General features: G+C 48.8%; 1 protein-coding gene and 1 long non-coding RNA gene across 15 annotated transcripts in view; one reads left to right on the plus strand and one right to left on the minus strand.

Moving 5' to 3' along the window:
* Positions 1 to 2,478, plus strand: part of ARHGAP21 (Rho GTPase activating protein 21) — a 139,323-nt gene extending 136,845 nt beyond the window's left edge. For 8 of the 13 annotated variants that reach the window (XM_084980314.1, XM_021064916.2, XM_084980318.1 and 5 more), the window contains one exon: positions 1 to 2,478. In XM_084980314.1, the coding sequence (XP_084836440.1) occupies positions 1 to 1,674 (1,674 nt within the window). In that variant the 3' untranslated portion in view covers positions 1,675 to 2,478. The other 5 variants (XR_014818001.1, XR_014817999.1, XR_014818000.1 and 2 more) reach the window with 2 other exon arrangements.
* Positions 2,079 to 26,247, minus strand: LOC110255587 (uncharacterized). Of its 2 annotated transcripts, XR_002336138.2 has the most exons (4): positions 26,159 to 26,247; positions 22,609 to 22,687; positions 5,803 to 5,997; positions 2,079 to 5,180 (listed from the first exon to the last, which is right to left on the minus strand). It is a non-coding gene; the product is annotated as an uncharacterized LOC110255587 (long non-coding RNA). The 2 variants fall into 2 exon arrangements; XR_014818040.1 differs by lacking the exon at positions 22,609 to 22,687 and having other exon boundaries at positions 26,159 to 26,235.
* Positions 26,248 to 27,267: the final 1,020 nt, after the last annotated feature.

The following is a 27,267-nucleotide window of genomic DNA, read 5'->3' on the forward strand; positions in this document are numbered from 1 at the left end:
GGTTCTTGGGGATCTGGAAAAGATCAGTATAGCAGGGACCTGCTTGTATCCTCCATCTTCGCAGCCGCCAGTCGCAAGAGGAAAAAGCCAAAAGAGAAAGCCCAGCCCAGCAGCTCAGAAGATGAACTGGACAATGTATTTTTTAAGAAAGAAAATGCAGAGCAGTGTCCCAACGATATTAAAGAAGAGTCCAAAAAAGAGAGCGAAACAGTGGGCAGAAAGCAAAGGCTCATCACTTCCAAAGAAACTAACACCAAGAAGGACACCAGCGCCGCGAAAGAGGATCAGGGCGCCGGGCAGAGAGAGAGCGCGCCGGCCGGGGAGCCCTCGGCCCCGTCCTGCTCAAAGTCGCCCACTCCAAGCCGTCGCCTCGCCGTCCTGAGGGAGAGCCCCAAGCCCCTCGTGGCACCAAAGTCCTCCTTCTTTGAAGAGACAGGGTCCGACTCTGGTGCTTTGCTTAGCACTTGCTCCCAGGCTTCCCTGGCAAGGTTTCCCACGAAGAAATCCACCAGCCCCGACACGAAACCCAGCGAGTTCTTGGCCACTGTCATCACCATCACCTCCGATGATGCCACAGCATCACCCGTGCCCTACTGGTCCAACCTGGACTCCAGCCGGCTGAGCCCCGAGGTGCAGTCGGTGGCCGAGAGTAGGGGGGACGAAGCCGACGACGAGAGGAGTGAGCTGGTCAGCGAGGGGCGGCCAGTGGAGACAGACAGCGAGAGCGATTTCCCTGTTTTCCCCACAGCTCTGACCTCGGAGAGGCTTTTACGAGGAAAACTACAAGAAGCCGCCAAGACAAGCCGGAGAAACTCCGAAGGCAGTGAAGTCAGTTGTACGGAGGGCAGTTTAACACCGAGTTTAGAAAGCCGGAGGCAGCTCTTCAGTTCCCATAAACTAATTGAATGTGATACCCTGTCCAGGAAGAAGTCGGCTCGATTCAAGTCTGACAGCGGGAGCCTGGGAGATGCCAAGAATGAGAAGGAAACGCCTTCCATCGCCAAAGTGTTTGATGTTATGAAGAAAGGAAAATCGACAGGGAGTTTACTGACAGCCCCAACCAGGAGCGAACCCGAGAGGCAGGAACCCACCTGGAAAACGAAAATAGCTGATCGGTTAAAACTGAGGTCCAAAGCACCAGCAGATGACATGTTTGGGGTAGGGAATCAAAAACCCAACGCGGATCCTGCCAAAAGGAAAAACATCAAACGGAGACACACACTAGGAGGGCACAGAGATGCTGCCGAAATCAGTGTTTTGAATTTTTGGAAAGCGCAGGAGCAGAGCGGGGAGAGAGAGGGCGAACTTTCGGCTGTGAATCGGTTGAAGCCCAAGTGCTCAGCCCAGGACCTGTCCATCTCGGACTGGCTCGCCAGGGAGCGCTCGCGCACCAGTGCGGCCGACGCAGGGGACCCGCAGCCCGAGAGCGCTGGCACGTTAGAAATACCCACCGCGGACCCACCTCTGTCCTTTCAGCCCCACGCAGTTGGTCCTTCCAGCACCTTGGCTTCAACTGACAGGGCCCTTCTTTCCACACCGCCGGAGTCACCTGACCAAATAAATGGAGAAAGCTTCCAGAACACGATCCACCATGCTGGTTCTGCAGCGACTGCCCAACCTCATAAACTGTCCGAAACCCCAGGCACTAAAGCACAGTGCCATCCCTGTCTTTAAACTGGGGGTACTTCCACTCTAGCGAATACAAGCTACTGTTACACCATCTAGTAACCCTGTAAATATTTTTCTTGTACCAGAATTGTTATTATGCAGCCTTCATTTGGGCTGGTTTCATCACTTTGCACTGTGAAATAGCTTTACAGTGCATTACAACAGCCAGAAGAACATATATTATATATATATATATTTAAAAATATATTGGATAGTTGTATACAAATGAGCAAGGTATTTGTTGCAACTCACTGCATAGTGTACACCCAAGATTACCAGAGAAAGTAGCTGGCATTAATTAGTATGCAGCAAATCTGTTCTTTTGGTCTCATCACTAACAAAAGTGCCTCATCATAAAATTATACATTTGGTTTTTAGGGTGCCATATTGTTAAAATTAGACAACTTACATTGAGTCAACGAATGCGTTTTATTGGTAACAAATTTCATTACATTTACCAGTTTTAACACAGGTGGATACAGAACTTCCATTCTTGAGTCATTCCAGGTGGATCTCTGAGTTTTATATTCAAACTTTTAATACAGTTTTTGAGTTTTGTGTGACTTGAATTTTTAATCTTTCTGTAAAATACGTAACTTAAATGAACATATTATATGTGTATCTTTTCTTCAGATACCAGATTTGATATAAATGTTGTAACATAGGTGTGTAGATAGTGACCTGGATGGAACTGGCTTCTTTATGGAGAAGAATATAATTCTGCATGAGGACTTCATGGATCCAAACCTGTGTCATGCCTGTGTGCATACCCAATTAAACACTGGAAATAAAAATTGTTTTGGTGAACAATGCATGGCTCGAAACTTATTCTAATATATATTGTGTGTATGTATGTATATATATTTATATGTGTCTGTATATTATATATATAAATGCCATCCACTCAGCACTGCCTTAATTGGTTCTGACTTTTAAAAATTACAGAGTTCCCCAGTGGTTCAGTGGGTTAAGGATCGGTGTCGTCACTGCTGGGGCTCTGGTTATGGCTGTGGTGTGGGTTCAGTCCCTGGCCCAGGAACTTGCACGTGCTGCAAGTGCAACCAGAAACAAAACAAAATTACTCTCTGTATCCCCCCCTTTTTTTTGACCATGTCTGGCAAGGGTATCTTGTAAATGCCTTCACTGGCCTAACGTCATGGGTGTACACAGATAATGTGTAACTTTTCGAGCTGAAATAACTTACGCTGAGTACCTTTTTCTAGAGAACATGTGAAGGGAACATGCATTCGGAGGTCAAGCCAGTTCTATACTTCCTAGATAAATAAACTTGGAATTTAGTCCCTTGTATAAACAATGACCATAACAGTATCTGTCATTAGAGTTGTTAGACTGGAATGAGACACTGCTCCTATAGCCCAGGAGGCCGCATTTCAGATAGCTCTGAAAGACGGCTCCCCAGAGGCAGGGGAGAAAGTCAGTGTATATGTGATTTTGGTCAAAGGAGAGGTACGTGCAACCAAGCACACGTTTTGCGGAAGGTTGCAGCTGGTCACCAGGCGCAGATGTCACCATGAAGGATTTTAGTGCTTTTCTAGATAGGAGGAGATACAAGGATTGGACTCAAGAAAATTTTTTGAAAATATCTGAAGACCTGTTCTATCAGTTTGCGCAGAGCACAGAGTGCCTCACTCCTGATCTCCTCCCTGAGCTCCTTTCAGGGGGTGTTGAGGGTCAGCAGCTGCAGTGGCTCATGATTCAGTCTGGGTGGAGGCAGATGGCAAGTGCCAGTCTCCAGCTCACAGAGCTCCCCCATGGTCACAAATTGGAGCACAGTTTGGGGAGGCATTTCGTCCCATGGTGCCAGGAATGCTCATTCCCAGCCCTATGATGCTTTCATTGACAGGTCACTCAGTGTGCTATCATTGGGTGAGGCCTTATTAACAGTAACAAAAAGTCTCCGAACCACCTGACTTACTAGTCTGGTGTGGTCCAGGAAAATACTCCCTCTTGTTGCATCTTCCCATATCTAGAGTTACACTGCTACAATCATTGCTCTGGTAAAGAACTACATATTTGATCAAGTGCTTCAAGTTGCCTAGTCATCATTTTTGTTGGCGGCTCAGTCACACATTCGATAATACAACAAACAGCGACCTTGTCAAACAGGCAAAATAGAAACACTAGAGCTAATGACATTAGCAGAGTTACAATACGCCAAGAGCCTCCTATGCCAAATCAGTTTTTGAAGAAGTTGTCAAAACTAGGGAGTTGGGGAGTTCCTGTCGTGGCGCAGCAGAAATGAATCTGACTAGGAACCATGAGGTTTCGGATTTGATCCCTGGCCTCGCTCAGTGGATCAAGGATCCAGCATTGCTGTGAGCTACGGTGTAGGTCACAGATATGGCTCGGATCTGGCATTCCTGTGGCTGTGGTGTCATCTCAACAATTCGACCCCTAGCCTGGGAACCTCCATATGCTACAGGTGCGGACCTAATAGGACAAAAGACAAAAACAAACTAGGGAGTTGGGTTATTTAAAGCAGCATAGAGACCTCAGAATTCAGGAGGCTAATAGCCTAGCTGCTATCATTTAAAATACGTTGAGTGAGTTTTGTTAAGTCTTCAGTATGGCTCATTATACTCTCCAATCCTATTGAAGGCAGAGAAATAGCTGCTAAATGGTCCTACCAGCAGAATACAGATCTCTTGACCCATTGGGCTCATACCAGTGGTGGACTGGCTGGGGTCATCTTTAAATTGTTAATCAATATGGCCTTCGGTCCAAGGGAATCCTTGGGTGCATCTTCCTGTCCATCCCAGTGGAAGCCAAGGCCATGAGTTAGTACCACAAATCCACTGAATTCCATTAGGTGCAACCCAGAGACTCTGTAGTTGTCTGACCCAGTCTGTTCTAAACCAATCACAATCTCTAAGGGTAACAATATGTAAGCATTGCTCATAAGGCACCCAGCCGGATTCCCTCATGTTACTAAGCTGATCATCCTTAGTACGACTGGCCTCAACATAAACTTAAATGACCATAGCCTGGTGTCAACCACATAAATCCATCCCACAATTGTGGGAGGTTTCCTTCTAATAAACAGGAGGTCACAGGTTTTGAGACTTAGATAAAAGAAAACTCGTATTTATGGTCATGATCAGAGCAGGTAATAGTAATTGGGTCAGGTGAGAAAACCCTAACCTAGTAATAATTTCCTAAGGGCTAACTAATCAGAGACTTGGAGGGGAGAAATCCACCAAGTAACCTACAAGTACTGGACACAGGTAACTGGCCACAACTGCAACAACTGGATTTTTTAAATTAGCATAGGATCATGCTCATAATAGAAAAGCATTTGATTCATATGCAGAAGTCCAAGAAAGCAAGAACACCATAAATCCTACTAGTCAGGTCCAGCATCTTGGTCCAGCTGTCTGCTCCTGATGTCGTCATCTTCTCATCCTGGTGTAGTTTCTCCTCCACGTGAGCACTGTTTTAAGATGGTTTTGAGGTCAGCAGTCCTCTCTATGGACCAGTCCAGTGCAGGGGCCCTTTTTAAAGTGGAAAATAGGAATTCAAGCGTCAATTCTCTTTAGTTTTGCTGCCCGTGAGCTAGTTAAGAGTACCTGGTGAGGGCCTTTCCACCTGGCTTGGAAATAGTCGTATAAGTACTGTCTCTTCCATCATGCATAATCCCCTGGTTGCAGGTCCTGGGGCATCTGATCTTCATCCAGAGATAAATGACTGAGATAAGCTTTAGAAACAAGCTTAGAATGTCCTTTAGAAGCTCAGTTAAACTTTGCTACAATATAACATAATAGCAAAGAACTATCTGGGAAGTGAGTCTTAGTGAATACAGACCTCAAATACCAGAATTAAATTAATAGGTGTCCACTGAAACCTCTCTAAAATTACTCTCGTTTTTATCAAAAACAGCCAAATTAATTTATTTACAAATTAAGTCATCTCAACAAACTTGGCCTGATGATTTATATAAATATAGTTGATCCTGTAGGCTTTTCTAAAAATTGCCTTTGCTAGAACTTTCATAAGGAATCTCAGACTGAGCTTTCAAAGGCCTCTCAGAGCAAGGCAAGTCAGACCAAATGCTTGTCAGAGATTTTGCCTTACATATTTAGGTGAATTATTCCCCTTTTAAGGTCCCCCAAATACCTTTCGATGCCTGCAGTCCAGCTGCGAGGTGGCTTTCTTAATTTATCTGATAAAGCTGCTGGGAACCTTAGAGTTTCCAATCTGGAGGGATCAGGTACAGAGGAACGTGAAATATTTCAGTTCTGCTTCACAAAGGTATAATTTACCAAATTGCTGTAGATCATAATTAGCTTGAGGGGAAGGGTTTCTTTATACCTGGAAAACACAGATTTAAAGTACTATTTCAGATAGAAACCCTAAAAATTATAACCATATTCACCAGTTCACTCAGTCCAATGTAACAAATTTTTTTAAACAGTTTATGAAGCCAACAGGTTTCCCATTAGAATTCTTTATTACCCAGCTCAGCATTATGGTCTGAAAATTAGACACTTGTACTTTTCAAAGAGTCCCTTCCATAGCTCTTTTTTATTTATTATTACTTTTTTTTTTTTGATCTTTTTTTGTCTTTAGGGCCCCACACGTGGCATATGGAGGTTCCCAGGCTAGGGGTTGAATCGGAGCTGTGGCTGCCAGCTTATACCAAAGCCACAGCCACAGCAACGTGGCCATGTCTGCAACCTACACCACAGCTCTGGGCAACCCCAGATCCCCACCCCACTAAGTGAGGCCAGGGATCGGACCCAAGTCCTCATGGATGCTAGTCGGGTTTGCTAACCTCTGAGCCATGACAGGAACTCCTTCTATGGCTCTTTTTGAAGAGGAAGCATTTTTGCAAAGGCATCAGAGTAAAGCCATTAACTGTCTGCAATAACAAAAGACTTAAGAAGGCATGTTTAAAAAATCTGATAACAATGAAACTGACAAATATAGTTACTTCTGTGGCATAACATTTTAAGCTAATAACTAGAATTATAATATCAGGATAGGAGTTCCTGTCGTGGCGCAGTGGTTAACGAATCCGACTAGGAACCATGAGGTTGCGGGTTCGGTCCCTGCCCTTGCTCAGTGGGTTAACGATCCGGCGTTGCCGTGAGCTGTGGTGTAGGTTGCAGACGCAGCTCGGATCCTGTGTTGCTGTGGCTCTGGCATAGGCTGGTGGCTACAGCTCCGATTCGACCCCTAGCCTGGGAACCTCCATATGCCACTGGAGCGGCCCAAGAAATAGCAAAAAGACAAAAACAATAAAATAAAATAAAATAAATAAATAATAATAATAATAATAATATCAGGATATATCCAAATTTCAAAACCTATAGAATTTCTAGAATGTTTGTTAGTGACATTTATTCATACTACATAATCTGAGGCTTATTTGATAATACTCTGTGTATTTTGACATACAAAATAATCCTCACTAATTTAACATTTTCCCCCTGTGAGGTGCCTAGGAGCCCTCTGAAAAATCCCGAAGTTAGCTGATGTCAAAAGAATTTTAACCAGAATTTGATACGAAGTTCATCAAAAATACCAGTTTTTAAAAACCTCTCAGCAGGAGTTCCTGTAGTGGCGCAGTTGTTAACGAATCCGACTAGGAACCATGAGGTTGCAGGTTCGATTCCTGGCCTTGCTCAGTGGGTTGGGGATCCAGCACTGCCATGAGCTGTGGTGTAGGTTGCAGACGCAGCTCGGATCCCGTGTTGCTGTGGCTCTGGTGTAGGCCGGTGGCTACGGCTCCAATTAGACCCCTAGCCTGGGAACCTGTTCATATTGCAACAGAACAAAGGGTGGGGGAAAAATGTATACATGTAAGGATAACTTGATCCCTTGCTGTACAGTGGGAAAAAAATAATAAATAAAAATAAAAACTTTATCATGCCAAGTTATTTTTCTTGATGGCAATTTTGTGACAGTTATAACAAGATCTTATTTAACTTCTATTAAACCCAGGTAAAATAAACATATTATACTTAAGGTTGATGACTCTAAAGTCATGTCTATATTAATTATATCAACAAAAATTAACTTTAATACCAGATACTAATTTAAATATTTCCCAGTTCATGTGAACATAAAATTAATTCTGGCCATTTACCTTCTGTATTTTTGAGAATTTATATAAATGCTTAATTTCCTTTAAGCCAATTAAGTAGAGCTCATTTACAAGATAATTTTGATAATACCATCCAAAATTTGACATATATAATGCACACATGTATAGACAGACACAACCAGAGATCTCATAGATTCACTTTCTAAGCTTAGTTATGAATCGGATGTGATAATGTGCAACTCACTCCTTTATAAATAACAGTTGGAATAAGGTTTTGGTTTTTGTCTTTTTAAGAGCCACACATACAGCATATGGAGGTTCCCAGACTTTGGGGTCAAACGGGAGCTATAGCCACTGGCCTACACCACAGCCACAGCAGCACTGGATCCTTAACCCACTGAGCGAGGCCAGGGATCAAACCCGTGTCCTCATGGATGTTAGTCGGGTTCATTAATCACTGAGCCATGACAGGAATGCCTGGAATAAGTTTTAAAAAGACTGCTTTTCCCATTTTCCCCACAGTCTCAGGAATTAGAGATGGTCTAGATAAGAGATCCTTAGAGCCCTGGTCTCAGGACACAGGGAGAGGAAGAAAGTTGAATTTTTTTCTGCCCTAATTTACATATTTATTTTTGCTTTTTAGGACCACCCCCACAGCATATAGATGTTCCCAGGCTAGGGGATGGAATCAGAGCTATAGCTCTGAGCCTACAACACAGCTCATGATCTCCGACTCACTGAGCGAGGCAGAGATTGAACCCGCATCCTCACGGATACTAGTCAGATTCATTTCTGCAAATGAACTCCGAGAAAACAAATTCTTCTGGTAGGACTTGTTCCCTCAGGGTTGGAATTCTGAAAAGATTTTTTTTCGCCTCAAGCTAGCTTTCTCTAACCACTGCATATACAATAAAAGAGCCCATTTGGGGCTACTTTTAGGGCATCTTTTTTCCTTTAATACCCAATTAAGTAGACACTTGCAGGGGGAGTTCCCATCGTGGCACAGCAGAATCGACGCCCCCCCCCCACCCCCCAAAGAAGAGGGGCATCAGAAAGCCATCTTCCCGCTAACACCTCAGCCAGGTTTATGTACAAACAAAACTTACACCTGCAAGTGCCTACCTTTTTGTTTTGTTTTGGTTTTTGGTTTTTAGGGCTGCACCTGGGGCACATGGAGGTTCCCAGGCTAGGGGTCTAAACAGAGTTACAGCTGCCTGCCTACACCACAGCCACAGCCACACAGGATCTGAGCCGCATCTGCGACCTACACCACGGCTCACGGCAGTGCTAGATCCTTAACCCACTGAGCGAAACCAGGGATCAAATGTGCATCCTCGTGGATGCCAGTCAGATTCCTTTCTCCTGAGTCACGACAGGACCCCCCACCCCCAGTATCTTTCAACCATCACCCCGCCCTCGCCTCTGCCCTATGTCTTTCAACTAGGGGCAGCTAGCTGCTACACACTGCCAAATACAGCACAGGGTTATCAACCAATACAGGAGATCTGAGGGCCAGAAGAGACTCACCCAGATTCATCTGGACTCCCTGAGGATGTGCCCTGGGCACAAGGGCCTCTGCGGGTACCAAGGCTCTGAGTCCTCATAGAGTTCAGGCAAAGGAGAGAAGTCTACTCTGGCTCCTTTTTCATCACTGCCAACTGTCAACTGAAATACATATGCACAATCTAAAAGTTGAGAGTTAAGTTTTATTTGGGGGCAAAATGAGGACTATAGCCCAGGAGGCAGCATTTCGGAGAGCTCTGAAAAACCACTCCAAAGAGGCAGAGGGAAGGGCCGTATACACGCGGTTTCGGCGAAGGGGGAGGCACATGCCGTCAAGAACACATTTCGCAGAAGGTCACAGCTAGTCTTGTGAAGATTATGGCTCATCATGAGGAGCAGGTGTCACCATGAAAGATTTTAGTGCTTTTACGAGATATGAGGAGATGCAAGAAATGAGCTCATCAAATCGTCTGAAAATATCTATCTCAAGACCCATTCTGCCAGGTTTTCCCAGAGCACAGAGGGCCTCACTTCTCATTTCAGGGGCTGCTGAGGGCTGGCAGCTGCAGCAGCTCATGAGTTCAATCCTCAAAGAGGCCGATTGCACAGGCCACTGTGGACCCTGACTCCAGAATGGAGTGAATCAGATGTCCTTGAATAAAGAAGGTACAGCTGTGGCCTCTCTCCCAACCCCAATTCCAGTGTCTAAAATCAGAGGTAAGAAAGAATTGTCAAGACATAGCCGAGGAGCGGTTCTTGGCCAGGACATTTCCTCAACGCCTCTGCCACCACACGTGTGATGGCAGAGGCTCACTCGGGGTGCGGAGGCTGCCAGGCACTGCCAATTCTGTTCTCTATGCCTCAACACTGCCTTGGCACAGATGCCCTGCGCAACAGAGGTGATGCATGGTCCTGCTTCTACACTTCTCAGCCTGCCTCCTGGCAGGTGTGGCCATATGACTAGGTGGGGCCCATCATCTAGAAGTGGGTCATGCAACTTCCAGCAAGTGTTTCCTTAAAGGGAGGGATGCATGCCTCTCCCTGCCTCCCTCTTCCCACCTGGAGCTTCAATGGCCCTCTTGAGCCATGAGGTGACAGAGACAAGAGCCTCGAGAGGCAGCCTGCACATCTGACCCCGCAGACTGCCTGCTACCCCAGCTGTGGACCCCACCTCTGGGAGGCCCGGGCCTGGGAAAGGGACGGACTGCTTTCCAGTTTATTTTGGGTTTTCTATCATGTGCAACCGAACCTAGTCCCAGATGATGCCAAACTATGACATCCCTCTCTTCTGGAAGGGGAAGCTGAGGCAGAGCGGTTCGGTCACTGGTCCAAGGTTTGGCAGCTAGGAATGCAAATGGTTTTCCACCCCGACCAGACGGCCCACCTGTGCTCACACGACAATGGCACTGGGATTCATCCAAGTGACTCCAGCGATTCCAGTGTTTGAGTAATGCAGAATTTTAGAACTTATAAAATATAGATATTTCTGGGGTTCCAGCTACAGGGCAATGGGATCTGCGGCCTCTCTGGAGCACTGGGATGCAGGTTGGATCCCCGGCTTGACACAGTGGGTTAAGGATCTGGTGTTGCCATAGTTTGTACCTGTGGCTCAGATCTGATCCCTGGCCCAGGAACTCCATATGCCTCAGCGAGGCCGAAAAAGATTTTAAAAAGAAAAAAAGTTAGATATTTCTATCTCCCTCTCTTTTTTTTTTTTTGGCCACACACATGGCATGATGTTGAATTTCCCCAGCCAGGGATCGAACCTGCACCACAGCGGCAACCTACGCTGCTGCAAAGACAACACTGGATCCCTAACCCGCTGTGCCACCAGGGAATTCTTCTATCTCTTTACAATGAACTAAGAGCACGAAAGTAAATAAAAAATAACAGGTTAGTATTATGCATCTGAATAAAACTTAAGCCACTTGAGGATTTTAGATTGTGATATATCAGAGGTTTTTCTTTCTACCTGAGGTCTTTCTAAAATGAGAGAATTTACTGGGTGAAGTATAGCAAAAAGAAAATATACAGGACATCAGAAAACAATTTTCAATTTTAAACAGTCTTAATCTCTCTTAAACACTTTTTTTTTTGAGGGGGGGGGATTACAGTGTCCAGCGACTTGATGTGGGATCTCAGTTCCCAAACCAGGAATTGAACCTGGACCACAGCAGCGAAAGAGCTGAGTCCTAACCACTAGACCACCAGGAAACTCCCTCGTACATAGAAAATTTAAACATGCTTTTAAATACTAACTCTGAGCCATTTCCGAAAGCAATCTCGGTTTCCCATGGGAAAGCCAAAATCAGAGAAAGAGCTCTGAGAAGTAAAACTCCCTTAAGAAAAAAAATGCTTTGATTTAAGTAGTTTTATTTTCTACAAACAAAATCCATTTCCTAGTGCAATAAAATACGTATTTTCTATGTTTTAAACCCAGCAACACTGCCAAGCTCAACTCCTACTTGAAATCCAAACGATAGCTTGGGGCATACAATTTTTTTTTCTCTCTCAAAAATGAAACAGAGAGAACACACCAGATCCTTACAGCCTGGCACTGAGCGCCGGGCATTCGTTCCCTTGCCATGTTCTAGGGCAGTTGCTCTTGTGTCCTCCAGGCTTTCTCTTGGACAGCAAACCCTTGGCTCTGCAGATGACGCCTGGATTCTTTCTCGACTCAATGTCTCCTGCCTTCTTGTCGCTTCCCAGCTTCTGGAAGCTGCCTACTGACATCAGTGCCATCCCCCCGACTTCAGAGCCTCGAGCCCCCCTTTCATCTCTTCTCAGCAGTCCCCTCAGTCACCTTCTCCTTATCTCTGGAATATTGGCCACCTCCCCTTAGGTACCATTTTCCAGCCCCGGTTCCCACTGGGAAGGATGCGAGGAAAGGTCTGGGGGAAGAGGGGAGCTGAAGGGCCATTTGCTCAGAGAAGCTCCCTGCCTTTGCTTTTTGTCTTTTCAGGGCTGCACCCACAGCACATGCAAGTTCCCAGACGAGGGGTCGAATCCGAACTACAGGTTCTAGCCTACACCACAGCAACACGGGCTCCAAGCCGTGTCTGTGACCTACACCACAGCTCACAGCAACGCCAGATCCTTAACCAACTGAGCGAGGCCAGGGTCGAACGTGCATCCTCATGGATACTAGGTGGGGTTTTTTTTGTTTTTTTTGTTTTTGTTTTTGTCTTTTTGCTATTTCTTTGGGCCGCTTCTGCGGCATGTGGAGGTTCCCAGGCTAGGGGTCTAATCGGAGCTGTAGCCACCAGCCTACGCCAGAGCCACAGCAACGCAGGATCTGAGCCGCGTCTGCAACCTACACTACAGCTCACGGCAACGCCGGATCGTCAACCCACTGAGCAAGGGCAGGGACCGAACCCGCAACCTCATGGTTCCTAGTCGGATTCGTTAACCACTGCGCCATGACGGGAACTCCTAGGTGGGTTCTTGATCCTGCTGAGCCACAACAGGAACTCCCTGACTTTGCTACTTCAGTGGCAAGAAGATAGTCTGACAGAAAGCCACATCCATCCCCTCCTGCTCCGGTGGCTGTCCCTACGAGGGAAGGGCAGCCTGAGCTCCAGGTGGGCCCAGAGCTGGCGTCACCTGTGTGCTGCTTGCTGTCGGCCAGGCTGCAGCCTGTGTAGGTCTTTACCTGAGTGGACTGGCTCTTCTCCCAGAACTAGCTTGCTGTCATACCACAGGGGGAACCAGGAGTGGGTGGCCTCCTCTTTGGAAGAAGCTGCAGCAGGACCATTCTGCAGAGACCATGAAGGGGCAGGGTGCATGCGCGGGGTGGTGGACAGTGTGGCTGCCCCCACAGCGCTGGTTCCCTGGGACAGCGGGGGGCGTGTCAAGGCATTTGCCTGGAAGGCTCTCCTTCTTAGGCTTTAGTGGGACTGAACCTTAGACAGTAACTGTCTAAGTCCTTGGTCTCTAGTTCAAAAAACAAAGTTTGGAACATAGTATGGAAAAAGTATATATATTTTATATATATTATTATGTGTGTGTGTATATATGTATACACATAGACACACCTAATAATACACACATACACACATATATGACTGGGTCACTTTGCTGTACAGCAGAAATTGAAAGGCCATTGTAAATCAACTATAATAAAAAATTTTTTAAAAATGATTTATACCTCCCCCCCAAAAAAATCTTTTTTAAAAAAAAAAAATGTTGTCAGTTTTTCTCAGACATCTTGCCAGAAGCATCTGGTATTGCTATGGCAACAGAATGAGGGCCGCGTGCTTGGCTGCGTGAGCAATGGCTAACACAGATGGAATTCAGAGATTTCCTTCTCGTGAATGTCATCCGTGGGCAAGCAGATTGTTTTAATTTTGCAGAAGGCAGAGGTGGAACGAAGAGGCAAGAGAAGTGAGGCTCTGGGCCAACTGGAAATACAGTCACCACACCTCGGTCCTTCCTCATCAGCCTCCGAGAACTGTCCCCTTAGCTTCTGTGCGGCTGCAGTCACACCCACGAGCCCGCTCACCTCCGAGCCTCCATCTCCCCCCATCCCTCCTACGCTGCCGCTTCCAAAATGCTTCTCAAGTTGCAAATTGTGTCACTTTTCAGCTCAAAATCCTCTCACGCTTTCTTTTTGCCTCCGAGAAACATCACAACCTTTGTTGCTCAGTGAGCATGGCCCTTCTTATCTTGGTTCCCACCTACTTTCAGAATCACCTCTCCCCCTCCCCTCAGGCACCAGCCCAACCGAACAGCACGTATCTGGCCCAGCTCCTGCAGCCCCCTGCCTGCGGGGGCGGAGGGGGTTGGCGCCGTCCTGCTGGCCCTGCCGGGCACTCTGGCTCCAGGGGGCTTTGTGCCTTTTTGCTGTCCCACCTCTCCTGCCAGATTTTGAGTTGAGGACAGGGGCTGAGTTTCCCCCCATGGACCTCATGCAGTTGCCAGGTAACAATGAGATTAAGTGATGCTGCAGGCTCTGTGCCTGTAAGGCAGGTCAGCAGTGGCGGAAGCCACCCTCTCAAAACCCCAAGGAATTCCAGGCGGCTGTGGTCAGAGCCTCCTCAAGGGCCAAGGGCCAGAATAACAGACATGCATCATTAGACAGAGGCCCTGAGCACAGCGTCCGAGGGCCCCGCTCCCCTTGTGCCCCCAGGACACCCAGCTCAGTCCTGGGCAGCTCCCAAGAGGGCAGCTGCTTGGGCCCTGCAGCCACGCACCCCGCGTCCTGCGTACCCACCTGTCTGCCTGGTTCCCAACTATTGGCCCAGCAACACAGCTCCGATGACAGCTTCCCCGCAGAGCACAGCTTCTCTCCCGGGAGGGAGTGACCTTTTCAGGGAATAGGGCCTCTGGAAACCATGCCTGGAGCTCACACGCGGGGTTTTCCGAAGTGGGCACGTCAGGCTGGACTCCAGCGTGGGAGCAAGAACCCCGTTTGTCTCAGAAAAATGCAGCAGGTGCTTCAAAACTGGCTCTGGGCCTCCAAGCTGCTGGGGACAGAGGCGGTGCCAGGGACTCAGGCCCATCCATCTGCACCCTTGTCTCCTGGGGCCCCTCTCAGCAGGCCTGGCAGCTTTGTGGGCACATGGCCCTCCTCACAGGGGGCTCCTGCTCAGCGCCCACCTCCGCCCTGCTGCTGAGGGAGCAAGGAGTCTCAGGTCCACGGCCCCTCCACCCCCAGGCACCCTGCTCAAAGGGCAGGTCCCTGACACCCTGCGGAGGGGAGGAACCAGGCAGGCTCCCCGGTCACCCCAGGCCTTTCCTGCCTCACCAAGCTTCAGAACCAACAGGTGCACTTTTCCAGCAAAGCCCTGGCCTCAGCCCCAGAGTTACCTCTTCTGGGTGCCCACGCTTGAGACCACGGCTGTGAGGGCAGCACTCTGCAGCCTGCCATGGCCGGGGCCTCTTCTCCCTGCTTCCAGACCCGACTTGTGACAGGGGGCCTTAAGGGTCAGAGTCTGAAAAGCTAAACTGTGGGGGCACAAAAGAGGGAGCCAGGGAGCGAGGGTTGAGGAAGGAGGCCTGGTGACGGGGATGTGGGCCACCTCCTCCTTCGGCCCCCAGAGGCCATGGTGTCATGGTCACCTGCCCACAATAGGGGCTGCCCTGAAAGGGAGTGGCTTTGGTGGGGGGAGTGGAATACAACCCACAATCTTCCAAGGCCAAGGGCTGCACCAGTGCAACCCAGCGGTCCTTACTGAGCCCTGTCCTGAGAGACCAACACAAAGGCCGTCCAAGATGAGTGCTTCTCGGCACAGCTGACACTCGGACCGGGTCATTCTTGGTTGTGGAGGCCTGTTCTGGGCGTTGTACGACAGCACCCTGGCCCCTGCCTGAGCACCCATGGCCTCTACCTACTAGATGCCAGGAGCACCCCTAGGACCCCAGCTGGGAGACCCCAAAATTATCTCCAGACATTCCAGGCTGTCTCCTGGAGGCAAATCCCCTCTGTCTATCATCCCAGGAGACAGAGTTATTGGTCACCAGGAGATGGGGAATTGGCTCGGCCACAGGGGTGTCAGTGGTATCAACAGGAAACTCCATGCATGCTCAGTGAGAACACCCCAGGCTCCGTGCTCACAGGCATATCCTAGTAGAAGCACTCTAAAAAGATGCCACAGCAGAATATCTATCGACAGATGAATGGATTAAGAAGATGTGGTGTATATATACACAATGGAATACTACTCGGCCATAAAAAAGAACAACATAATGCCATTTGCAGCAACATGGATGGAACTAGAGACTCTCATACTACGTGAAATAAGTCAGAAAGAGAAAGACAAATACCATATGATATCACAAATCTGGAATCTAATATATGACACAAATGAACCTTTCCACAGAAAAGAAACTCATGAACTTGGAGAACAGACTTATGGTTACCAGGGGGAAGGGGGAGGGAGTGTGATGGACTGGGAATTTGGGGTTAATAGGTGCAAACTATTGCCTTTGAAATGGATAAGCAATGAGATCCTGCTGCATAGCACAGGGAACTATATCTAGTTCCTTTTGATGGAGCGTGGTGGAGAATAATATGAGAAAGTGAATGTATATGGATGTATGTGTAACTGGGTCACTTTGCTGTACAGTATAAAATTGACAGTACACTGTAAGCCAACTATAATGAAAAAAATAAAAATCATTATTAAAAAAATAAATTAGAATACTTAAAGTTAAAAAAAATAAAAAATAAAAAAAAGATGCCAGGGTAGAATTTTTTGGGGGGGTACAACATGACATTTTTTTTGCAGACAAAAATGCCACACCCTCCTCCACTGTCCTCATGTGGCTCTGGGGGCACAGGCAAGGTTTCAAGCTGAGAGTTCCTTAAACACATAGGTAACATCTTCACATTCCTTGTACTCAGGCACAAGTGTCAGCAGAGAATTTGCAGGAGCTACGTGGGGGTGGGGTGACAGCAGCGGGTTTGGATTTTACTTGAATGCACCTGAATGAGCTGTTGACACCGATAAGTGGAAATGCAACAGAAAGTCACGGTGGATTAATCACTTGAGTACAAATTATCAATTGCACAAACATAGGACAGAGATGGGCAGCTTGACATCTACACACGTGGAAAAGGCTCCAGGGCTTTTGCTGACGGCCAGTGACCTATGCTCAGAATCTGATGCAGCCATGGGGACTCAAATAGAAACCCCATCTTCAGACTAAGAGCGGGAACCCTCTCTCGAGGCTCTGCCTGGAGTCTTAGGTTCAGATTTTGATTAAAACACACTGCTACCTGCTGGCTGACTACTCTTCCTAGGTGGAACCCTGGCTTTGGTGAACTCACCCGAGTCATCCTCAGTTCCCTGCTTCCTTCCCCACCCACTTATCTGCAGCTCTGGGGGCCTTCATCTGTGCTGTGGGCAGTGCAACATCCTCCAGAGATCCCGCAAGTGGAAATGAAAAGGCATCAAGCTCACAGTGAGGAGAGTGAACAGTGTGGCCGCGGGAAAGAGGGTTGCCTTGCATGGATTCCCACTCCTGCCCGTGGGATTGAGTGCCCAGGGGATCCACCTTGGTTCTTCACTCTGGCATCTGTAACAAAGGCCACAGTCATTTATAATCTCACAGTTCTAGTGGCTGGAAGCTCAGGACCAGGGTGCCAACTTGGTTGGGATCTGGTGTGAGCTCTTCCTGGTTTGCAGATGGCCACCTTCCTCAGGTGTCTTTTCTTAGAAGGGCATTAATCCCAACATGAGGGCTGCACCTTCATGACCTCATCCAACCCACATTACCTCCTGCCTCCAAATACCAATCACAACAGGGGTTAGGACGTCAATACACCACCTTAGGAGGGACACCAGCATTCAGTCCATACAGGTCTGGCCTCTAATACTTGGAATTCCACCACTGGATGCTTTACCCTTTGAATAAACATTGCCCTCTTCCTATAGCCCTAAAGGGATGGAGAAAACATTAATTTTAGTGCTTTTATCACTTTCCCCTAAATAGGAATGATGGGAGATAGGGAGTAGTTCCCATCAGGGAGGCCCTGAAAAGAACACAAATGCTATCTGCCTAACACATTCATCCAGGACCATAGGCCGCATAATGCGGTGGGGTGTGTGTGTGTGTGCGCCCTCGCACTTGTACAGCTGTGGACAAAGCTGAGATGAAGGAAGTTGGATTTAGTGAGGAGCAGTTTGTCTCTTGGAGGAAGTTCCATAAATGACCACCAGGTGGCAGCAAGTGAACAGTTGTTTCCTAAAATGTAACAACTCAAGGGGTGTCTTTAAGCTCTGGATGTCACCGGTGGCAAAAATTTGCGATTCTCCCACCCCGTTCCACCAGGGTCCACGGAAAAGCATGGTCTCTCATGTTCTTTGGAAGATCCTTTGGGCTCGTGTGTGTGTGTGTGTGTGTACAGGGACTTTAATTCCTGCACTGAAATTTTTACTGACTACTTCACACCACTTGGGGGAGTGCCAGCTCCCCCGAGGATTACACAGTAGAGGGTGTTCAGAGCAGGGCCCCTGATGGAGGGTTTCTGGAGAGAGGATTCCAGGCAGAGGAGCAGTTTGTGGCTGGGGCTTGTTTCATGGGCAGACCAGACAGCAGGGCAGCTGGAACAGAGGGAGCGCCTTGGCAGGTGGTTTGAGCTGAGGTGAAGGGCTGGTAATAGCCAGATCCCGCAGGGCAAGAATGTCTTGCTTTGTTTGAGAGGGTCTCCTTGAAGAATTTTAGACAAATGGGGCAGAAGGAGGGCAGAGCACTTTTTCTGGTGTCCCTCACTGAAAGGACATTCTTCCTCTAGAACCTGGCCAGGCTCCTTCCACTGCGTGACCCTGTTCCTTGGTGGAAATGAAGATTGTCTGATTGCAGCCACCGTACAAGGACCTATGTATTCCCAAAAGTCTCATTCCCTGACTCCATCTCCAGGTGCGTGAACTCTGAGTGTAAAATAGTCCCTCTTGGCTTGGTTTACCTGAGCTGATGGCAAGGGCGAAAAAGCACTTCTCAAGGTACTAGTTCTGTTTCAGAAAGAGCAAGGACCAGGCCCGAAAGGCCCTTTTCTGCCTCTCCTTTTAGATCTATTGATAGGGATGGAGTGGGCTAGTTACACAGGCAGTTGTAGGAGTCCCAGTGGGGGACCATAGATAAAGAGGGAAACCTCGGGAACTTTGGGAGACCACTGTGAGTTAATAATTGTTCAAGAAATCCATCAAGAACAAAGCAGGCTTGCTTAAGTATAAAACCATAAATAAAAGCATGAGCTATGCCTCAGGTCATTAAACGGAAGGTCAAATGGGGCCTGCATTCGAGTTCAGCAGGATAATGATCTTTAGGAGCTCGGACAGGAATTTAAGGGAAAGAGGACATTCCAAATAGGGGACCCTCATCATAGGGAAACCCGAGATGATTCAGCATATTTTAGCATCTGTTACCACCCTTCTGCTGATCTGGGTAAGCACCATGACAGTCCTAGTTTGACCTCATAGGTCAAAAAGTCTCCTACCCGGAGTTCCCGTCATGGCACAGTGGTTAATAAATCCGACTAGGAACCATGAGGTTGTGGGTTCGATCCCTGGCCTTGCCCAGTGAGTTGAGGATCTGGCGTTGCCGTGAGCTGTGGTATAGGTTGCAGACCCAGCTCAGATCCCACGTGGCTGTGGCTGTGGCTGTGGTGTAGGCTGGTAGCTACAGCTCCAAATAGACCCCTATCCTGGGAACCTCCATATGCCGCGAGAGTGGCCCAAGAAATGGTAAAAAGACCAAAAAAAAAAAAAAAAAAAAAAAAAGGTCTCTTACCCGATACAAAGGAGGCACTAATAAGGTAAGCCTGACGTCTACTCAAAGAATGAGGAAGGGGGGGGGGGTCTTTTCCCACTTCCCCCTTCCCTTGGCTTATAGAACTGTAGCCCCCCTAATCCTCCGGGCCGAGCCTCCTCACCTGCCTGCTTGCATCCCTCACAAGTGTCCTCTATCTTGATCAATCTATTTCTTGCCTATCACTTTGTCTTTCACTGAATTCCTTCTGTGCGGAGGCACAACGAACCTGAGTCTCAGTAAGAACAGACAGCAGGTGAGGGATTCTAATTAAAAGAAAAAAAAAAAAAAAAAGAAACCATGGGTTCACGTCCCAGTCTAGGTGTGGGCTGGGTTTGAGTCAGAGGTGCTTTGGTTTCATAATCAGCCTTAAGGAGCAGCACTGAAAACCCCTTTAAGTGCCGGCTCAAACAGAATATGATTAAACAGCCGCTATGGAGAAGCAGTTAATGCAGGACTGGGCTCATCCACACACTACTTGATCTGTGTTTCTACTGCCCTATTGGCAAAGGTACAGATTGTTTTCTGTTGCCCGTCCTCATAGAAAAGGGACTTCATCTTATTCGTCTAATATGCAGTATTTGTAGGTAAAGCCTGTGAATCAAGCCAAGGATGGGGACTGAAGGACGAGCACTGGGTGTGGCGATATGGAGACTTGGGGACCACTAGACGGAGAGGTTCCAGGGAAGAGGTGGGAATGAGGGGGAGACCCAGACACGGCTCTGCAGAAGGTCTTCTCTGAAGCAAAGAGAGAAACTGGGAGCAGGGGCAAGGAGCTGGGCACCTGTCTCTATACCCGAGGATTCCAGGTGAAGCGGCTGCGGGAGGGGCGGGCAGGGCCGCTGGAAGAGCTGAACCTCTGAGGACTAAGGAAGGGTGAGGGGCTGTTGGGAGATTTCACTGCACCCTCTCCACCTTATTCTTCTACCAGAGTGAGATCAGAGACAGGCTTTCTCCCACCAGGGCTTTCTCTGCTTGCTGCAGGCATCCTTGTTTCTGAACCCTCCTGCCTGTGCCCAGACTCTATGTCACTTAAATCGTTTTCATGTCCTCATGAGCCACCCTCCCACGGGCCCCCTCCCCACCAAGAGTGGTTCTGCACTTCTGCTTTCCAGCTTCTACTTTCATAATTGATGCATCAGAGAGCCAGATGCAACATTTTAAATAATCACCAAAATGATATTCATCAAGTGGGGCCTCTGTAACAAATGCACTTGAAATGTCTCAGCGAACCACTGTGGGGACTTCCAGGATTTCCAGATGCTAAGGCAGGAGCTACAACTATATTTTCTTTCTCTCGCTCTTGTTTTTTTTGCTTTTTAGGGCCACACCTGTGGCATATGGAGGTTCCCAGGCTAGGGGTTGAATGGGAGATACAGCTGCTGACCTACGCCACAGCCACACAGGATCCAAGCCGTGTCTGCGACCTACACCACAGCTCATGGATCACCGGATCCTTAACCCATTGAGCAAGGCCAGGGATCGAACCCACAACCTCATGATTACTAGTCGGATGTTTCCACTTCGCCACAATGGGAACTCCAGCAGTTGTGTTTTCTTGACGTCAGATCCTTCAATTAATCCAAGTGCAAAAGCACTTGGATACAGTACATGTTAGCTGCCTGCAAACCATACAAGCTCTAATTCAGCCAGTGTTGGAACCCCACAGCACTGGAAGTATCAAACATAAGCAAACTCTAAAAAGCACCAGGTGACACAAATTATCTGTTGGGAGGGGGGGAAAATGTCCATAAATTCCACCAATTTATTTTAAACAGTTGGAAAGTTTTTTGGGGAAAAAAAAATCAGTGGTGGTGGCTGCCATCCTTTTCAAGGGTGAATCTGCTGTCATGTGGTAATAATCACCTTTTATTTTTAGGAGATGGCATCTTCTCAATACTCCTAGCACCGCTGCTTTCCTAGTGTGAGGCTGTGATCCTCAACCCTGGCTTCCTTAGAATCACCTCGAAAGATTTGCCAATCCCCTGCGCAGGTGGCACCTCAGGCACTGATGTAGAATCTCCGCAGATAGGACCCAAGCCTCAGCATTTCTGAAGCCTCTCTCATCCTAGCATCTCGAAGGCTCTCTAGCAAAACCCCCAAAAACGTCTTTTAGGAGCCTCTTACCCCTGGGACTGCAGAGGGAGCACTTCAGCTAGGTACCAGGATTGGGGGCTGCCGGAGAGGCGTGGTCTAGAGGGCGTGGCCGCAGGGTTGGGCGTGGGAACAGGGGCGGGGCCCGGTCGAGAGAGGCGGGGCCTCCGGAAGTTGAATGTCTCAGCGGTCCTTGCCCCACGCCCTTCGGGTTTCGGCTCTACCCACCTGGGCTTGGGAGGGGGAAAAAGTTGCCATCCCACTTCCCGACCCAGTTTCACCTGCCTTCCAACGATGCTAGATGAGAAGGTTGGTTCCCCGAGCTGATTGCCTCTCTACCTACCCCTCCTTTTGAAGATGAGGCAGCCCACATTTGCCATCTAGTAATCCCGAATGGGACGACATTCTCCGTGTTGGGTATTTGTTAGCTCCAGGAATGAAAAACCACCCACTGAGCAGAATGGTCAAGTGCTCAACACTTCAGCCGCCCCCCAGACAGGCGTCCTGCACTTTCCCCAGCCTGTGTGTTCTGCAGCGTGACGGCCAGGGAAATGGCAGTAACTTTCTCACAGGGCTTTCGTGAGCCTTAAAAGGCAATATATGCAAAACACATTAGCCCATAACCTGGCCCACGATAGGCGACAGATGGCAGTTGTTGTTGATGTGTTCACAGACATGAGGATTAAAGTCTCTCCCATATATGCGAGCCCATTAGACAAATTAAGCATCTTGTGTCAATCTAAGGGCGGCACTGTGAGCAACCCTGCCTGCTGGTGGACCTGTGGGGCATAACCTGACATTTCTACCCCCAGGATGAGTTCGTCTCTAAAATGGCTCTGGAGCCCAGCAGAGTCTGGGATTCTTTCCTCAAAAGCGCCCTTGTAATTACTTTCTTTTGGACCGTATTCCCTCAGGGGCTCTTGGGCTGCACCCACAGCCTTCAAAGCCTGTACTTGTTCAGCTTTAAAACCGAACAAGAGCCTGGAGTCAGAGACATCAGTGGCTTAATGGACGGGGGAACTTACCCGTCCGAAGCCAGGTCCTGGATCCACACCCCACCGTATGCAGTGGATGATGGGTAGACCGTGGCCGCAGGCTTCGCTCCTAAGGTGGAGGGGAGGTTGCCAGTTATGGGGGAACTCGGGTCAGGTGGACTCATTGGTTACCAGGGAAACCAGGGAGGGGCACGGCCCTCACTGCCCCTTTGGTAAGAACAATCTCCAGCTGGGCCAGGGGCCAAGTCTGTGGGAAGGTCGGTCAAGGGCATAGGGTCCAGGTGAGGCAGACATGGGTTGGGCTGGGGATGGACAGAGAGTAAGAGAACAGCCATCCTGAGTGGCCCAACCAGACACTCCGTCCCTTCATACACTGCATGCCCTTACAATCTTGGTCCGCCCCCCTTGGGCAATATCCTTGGGGTCAGCTATGTAGGGGCCACTGCATCCAGAGACCACCCACATGATCCAGAAAATCACCTGGTTCTCACATACCCAGAGCCATGCCCATAGGGAGAAGCGCTCTGGCTGTAAAAGGAATATTCTGGTGGCCTAGTCAGGGGTCAGGGGTCACAGTACAGGACTGCCCCCCATGTTACGTTCAGTGCCATAGGGATGGACCCAGTAAGTCTTTCCAAACAAAAACACAAAACCCAGTTAGTCCCAATAATTGGACTTGTGTGTCCAGAAGCCAATCTATTCCACTCCACACAGCATAGCTCAGGGTGCGGGGCAGGGGGTGGGTCAAGGGCAGTCAGGTGTGCAGTGATGTTTACCAACGGGGGGCCTTCTAATGTACTGACACGCGAGACAGGAAAGTCGCGTGAGTCTTCCCCTCAGGGTCAGGGGTCCCCACACAGTCCCAGTAGCCAGGTTGACTTTTCATGGGTGTCCAGAGGAGGACGACAAGGGCACCTCACTGTGGACCCAGCGATTAGACTCGTGTCACAGTGAGACCAGGGTTGCTGAAAGCCCTTGAATAGGTTCCCTTCACTCAGACTAGGGACAAAATGTAAGACATCTAACAGGCACAGCACAGGGGAGAGCGTGACCAGGGAGCAAAATACAAGTAGTAACTGCATTCTGAGATAATTACTGTGCTTGCGAGTGGTTTTTGTCCTGGTCTGCAAGACAGTTCAGAAAACTCAACTTTTCCGTAATACGGAACACGTCTAAGATTGTGTCTACAATGGCCACCTCGTTTCACCTTGCGTGTCTGAACCACAGTTACTCCATTCTGACTCTCAGATGCATTCCCTTCCTCAATGGCCAAAGCAGATGTAAAATCCACAGACTGGCTGCTCTGCTGAGTCAAATTTAAATTAAACCACGTGTGTAAGACTTCTGACTTCCCTATACCTCAATACTGCCGAATTTTCCAATTCCCCTGCCCCTGCCCTCCAATTCGTTTTCTTTTTTGGACTCCCCAGGGCATATTGAGTTCCTGGGCCAGGGGTCAGACCTGAGCCACAGTTGGGACTTACCCAACAGCTACACCAATACCGTATCCTTAACCCACTGTGCCTGGCCAGGGATCGAACCTGTGTCCCAGCACTCCAGAGACACCACAGATCCCATTGCATCAGAGAGGGAACTCCTCTTTACCTTTTTTTTTTTTTTTGTCTTGTTGCCATTTCTTGGGCCTCTCCCGTGGCATATGGAGGTTCCCAGGCTAGGGGTCTAATCGGAGCTGTAGCTGCTGGCCTACACCAGAGCCACAGCAACGTGGGATTTGAGCCGCATCTGCGACCTACACCACAGCTCATGGCAACGCCGGATTCCTAACCCACTGAGCCAGGCCAGGGATCGAACCCGAAACCTCATGGTTCCTAGTCGGATTCGTTAACCACTGAGCCATGAGGGGAACTCCCTCTTTACCTCTTTTTAATTGCAAATCTTTCAATAGAAAGTACTGAAGATCAAAGGATTTGTCCTGCGATGCTGGCTCTACCCCAGGTTTAGATCAAGTCCCTCGGTGCTAGGACCCCTTTATATTCACCTAGTCACCCACCTTGGGGGAAAACTAATGAGATCTCATGAAGAGGCTGAGATATGTTAATGGGGAAATACTTATTGGCCATACATTTTATCACTGACACCCAACTGTCACAGAAGCATTTTTCATGTGCTTTTAGCAGCAGATTTACAAGTAATAGTGAACTGTCATACCAGCATTTCCTTTTTTTTTTTTTTTTTAAGGCCATACCGCAGTGTTCAAAGTTCCTGGGGCAGAGATCAAACCCACGCCACAGCAGTGACCCAAGCCGCTGCAGTGACAACACTGAACCCTTAACATGCTGAGCCACCAGAGCACTCCCCATACCGGCATTTGCTCCACTCCACCTTTTATTAAAGTGGCCACACCTGTAGCTTACGGGAGTTCCCAGGTTAGGGGGCCAAGCAGAGCTACAGCTGCCGGCCTAGGCCAACAGCCACAGCAATGCTAGATCCAAGCTGTGAGCACAGCTCAGGGCAATGCTGGATCCTTAACCCACTGAGAGAGGCCAGGGATGGAACCTGCATCCTCATGAGGATGCTAAGCCACAGCGGGAACTCCCCAGCATTTTTTGACTGGGAGACTTAGGCTTTAGCCTTCCTCTCCTAAGGCAAAAGTAGGTACACTTAGGCCCACCCAGCAATTAATGTTTCAATGTTTTATTATTTTATCCTATTTGAAATGACCCAGATAGTCAATGAATTCTCTTCATTTAACTTAGTTTCAAGTTACCAAAATCTGGAGACTACTTTTTTCCTTCCTTTCTTTCTGTTTTCTTAGCCACCCTGCAGCATATGGAGTTCCCGGGCCAAGGATCAGATCTGAGTCTTGTTTGCGATCTAGGTGGTAAGCTGCAGCAACGCCGGATCCTCGACACACTGTGCCGGGCTGGGGATCGAACCTGCGTCCCAGCACTCCAGAGACGCCCCCCATCCCCTTGCACCACAGTGGCAACTCCTGGAGAGACTATTTTAGATAGACATTCCCCAAATATAATTCTTTCTATAGCGTTTGCGTCAAAGCTCTTTGTTCTCCTTTGCTTGCAGAGATCACAAAAGACTAGAGTTCCAGAAAGCCCAGGTAGACCCTTTACATCTCAAAAGCCTGGGAAATATCAGTTCCTTCCAGAGAGCTGCCGTAACCAATTACGAAGGCTCACCTTGATCCACAGCAGAGCCATTAGGGCTCCAGTTCTCCTAATCTCTGGGCAGCCCCATTCATCAAGGACAGTCACCCCAGAGACCCACAGACTAGCAGAGAGCCACCCTGGGACTTCCCCCACAACTTTTGGGATCAATCTTGGAACTTTCAGGCCCTACGTGTTAGTGGACCGCCGCCCGGGGACCACACTCGCAACTTTCAGGATTACCCCACACTAGTGGACGGCCCCGGATCCTTGCCATTTCCCCTCTGTTTCCCACATCCCGCACTCATGGGCATTTCCTCAGTCTCCCGGCTGCTCTGCCAATTGTTGGGCTGCACCCCCCAGCCTGCAAGGTCTGTGCTTGCCCAGGCTTAAGACAGAAGAAAAAGCCCGGAGTCAGCCACAGAGACATCACTGGCTTAGTGGATGGGGGAGCTTACACGTCTGGTCCGCAGCCAGCTCCTGGAGCGACACCCCACGGTACGTGGTGGATGGCAGAGGGTGGGCAAAACAAGGACGCAGGCTTGGCGCCAGAGGGGGAGGGGCTATTGCCAGTTATGGGGGAACTCGGGTCAGGTGGGCTCATTGGTTACCAGGGAAACCAGGGAGGGGCACGGCCCTCACTGCCCCTTTGGTAAGAACAATCTCCAGCTGGGTCAGGGGCCAAGTCTGTGGGAAGGTCGGTCAAGGGCACAGGGTCCAGGTGAGGCAGGCACGGGTCGGGCTGGGGATGGACAGAGAGCAGGAGACCAGCCATCCTGAGTGGCCTGACCATGGAGGAGGCTAGGTCAGAGAGGGCACAGTTGCCTGTGGCCAGTGGAGTGTTTTCCTGGGTGATGTCGCCTGGTTACTTTTGCAAAACTAACTTTTGAATTTTGAGTTGAAGCAGTTTTCATTCCTCTACTCCCTCCAAAAAAGCTTTCTGGTTGCCCTCCAATGCCTGTGCATTTAGAGAAGCACCTAGATGAGAGGAAGTTAGTTCTCAGCTCTGGTGGTGGGAGCCATCTGGGTTTGCCCTGAATCTGGCCCGGGGAGGGCGTGGCTAAACCTGCGCTCGGGCCCCCGTGGAAGTGTCCACTTTCCCTTACAGGTCTAGCTCCAGCCCTCAGCTCTGGCCTGGCCACCACTGCCTCCCCCCTGCACCCCCCCCACCAGACCCCCGAGGCACCTGGGTGGGGTAACTGGGAGGCACCTTCTCCCAAGCCTGATATTGCAAGAGATCTCACAAAAGGACCAGGTTTTGGAGGCCACCATTCCAGGGTTGTGGCTTGTCTCAGTCTGTATAAGTATTTATTTACCTTGGAAAGAATTAAAACAAAAGCAGCCTCTGTAATTCTGTGGCACTATTACAAGTTCTGTATTGTATCTGCAGGGGTCAAAGGCCATCATTGCCAAGACACGACCACCCCTCTGACTCCTCCAGACACAGACTTGCCTTACTGCCCACCTGCGTGTTTGTGCCACCCCTCCCTCCAGCAGCCCTGATGCCTCCCCAAGGGCAGGAACAGTGTCCAGTCATAACCGCAGCATCAGAAGGATGAAAACAATC

Source organism: Sus scrofa, chromosome 10 (genome assembly GCF_054392235.1).
Source record: "Sus scrofa isolate SSC_HxYL_T2T_F1_AM1 chromosome 10, Sscrofa_HxYL_maternal_Yorkshire_Landrace_v2.0, whole genome shotgun sequence".
In the NCBI taxonomy this organism is placed as follows: domain Eukaryota; kingdom Metazoa; phylum Chordata; class Mammalia; order Artiodactyla; family Suidae; genus Sus; species Sus scrofa.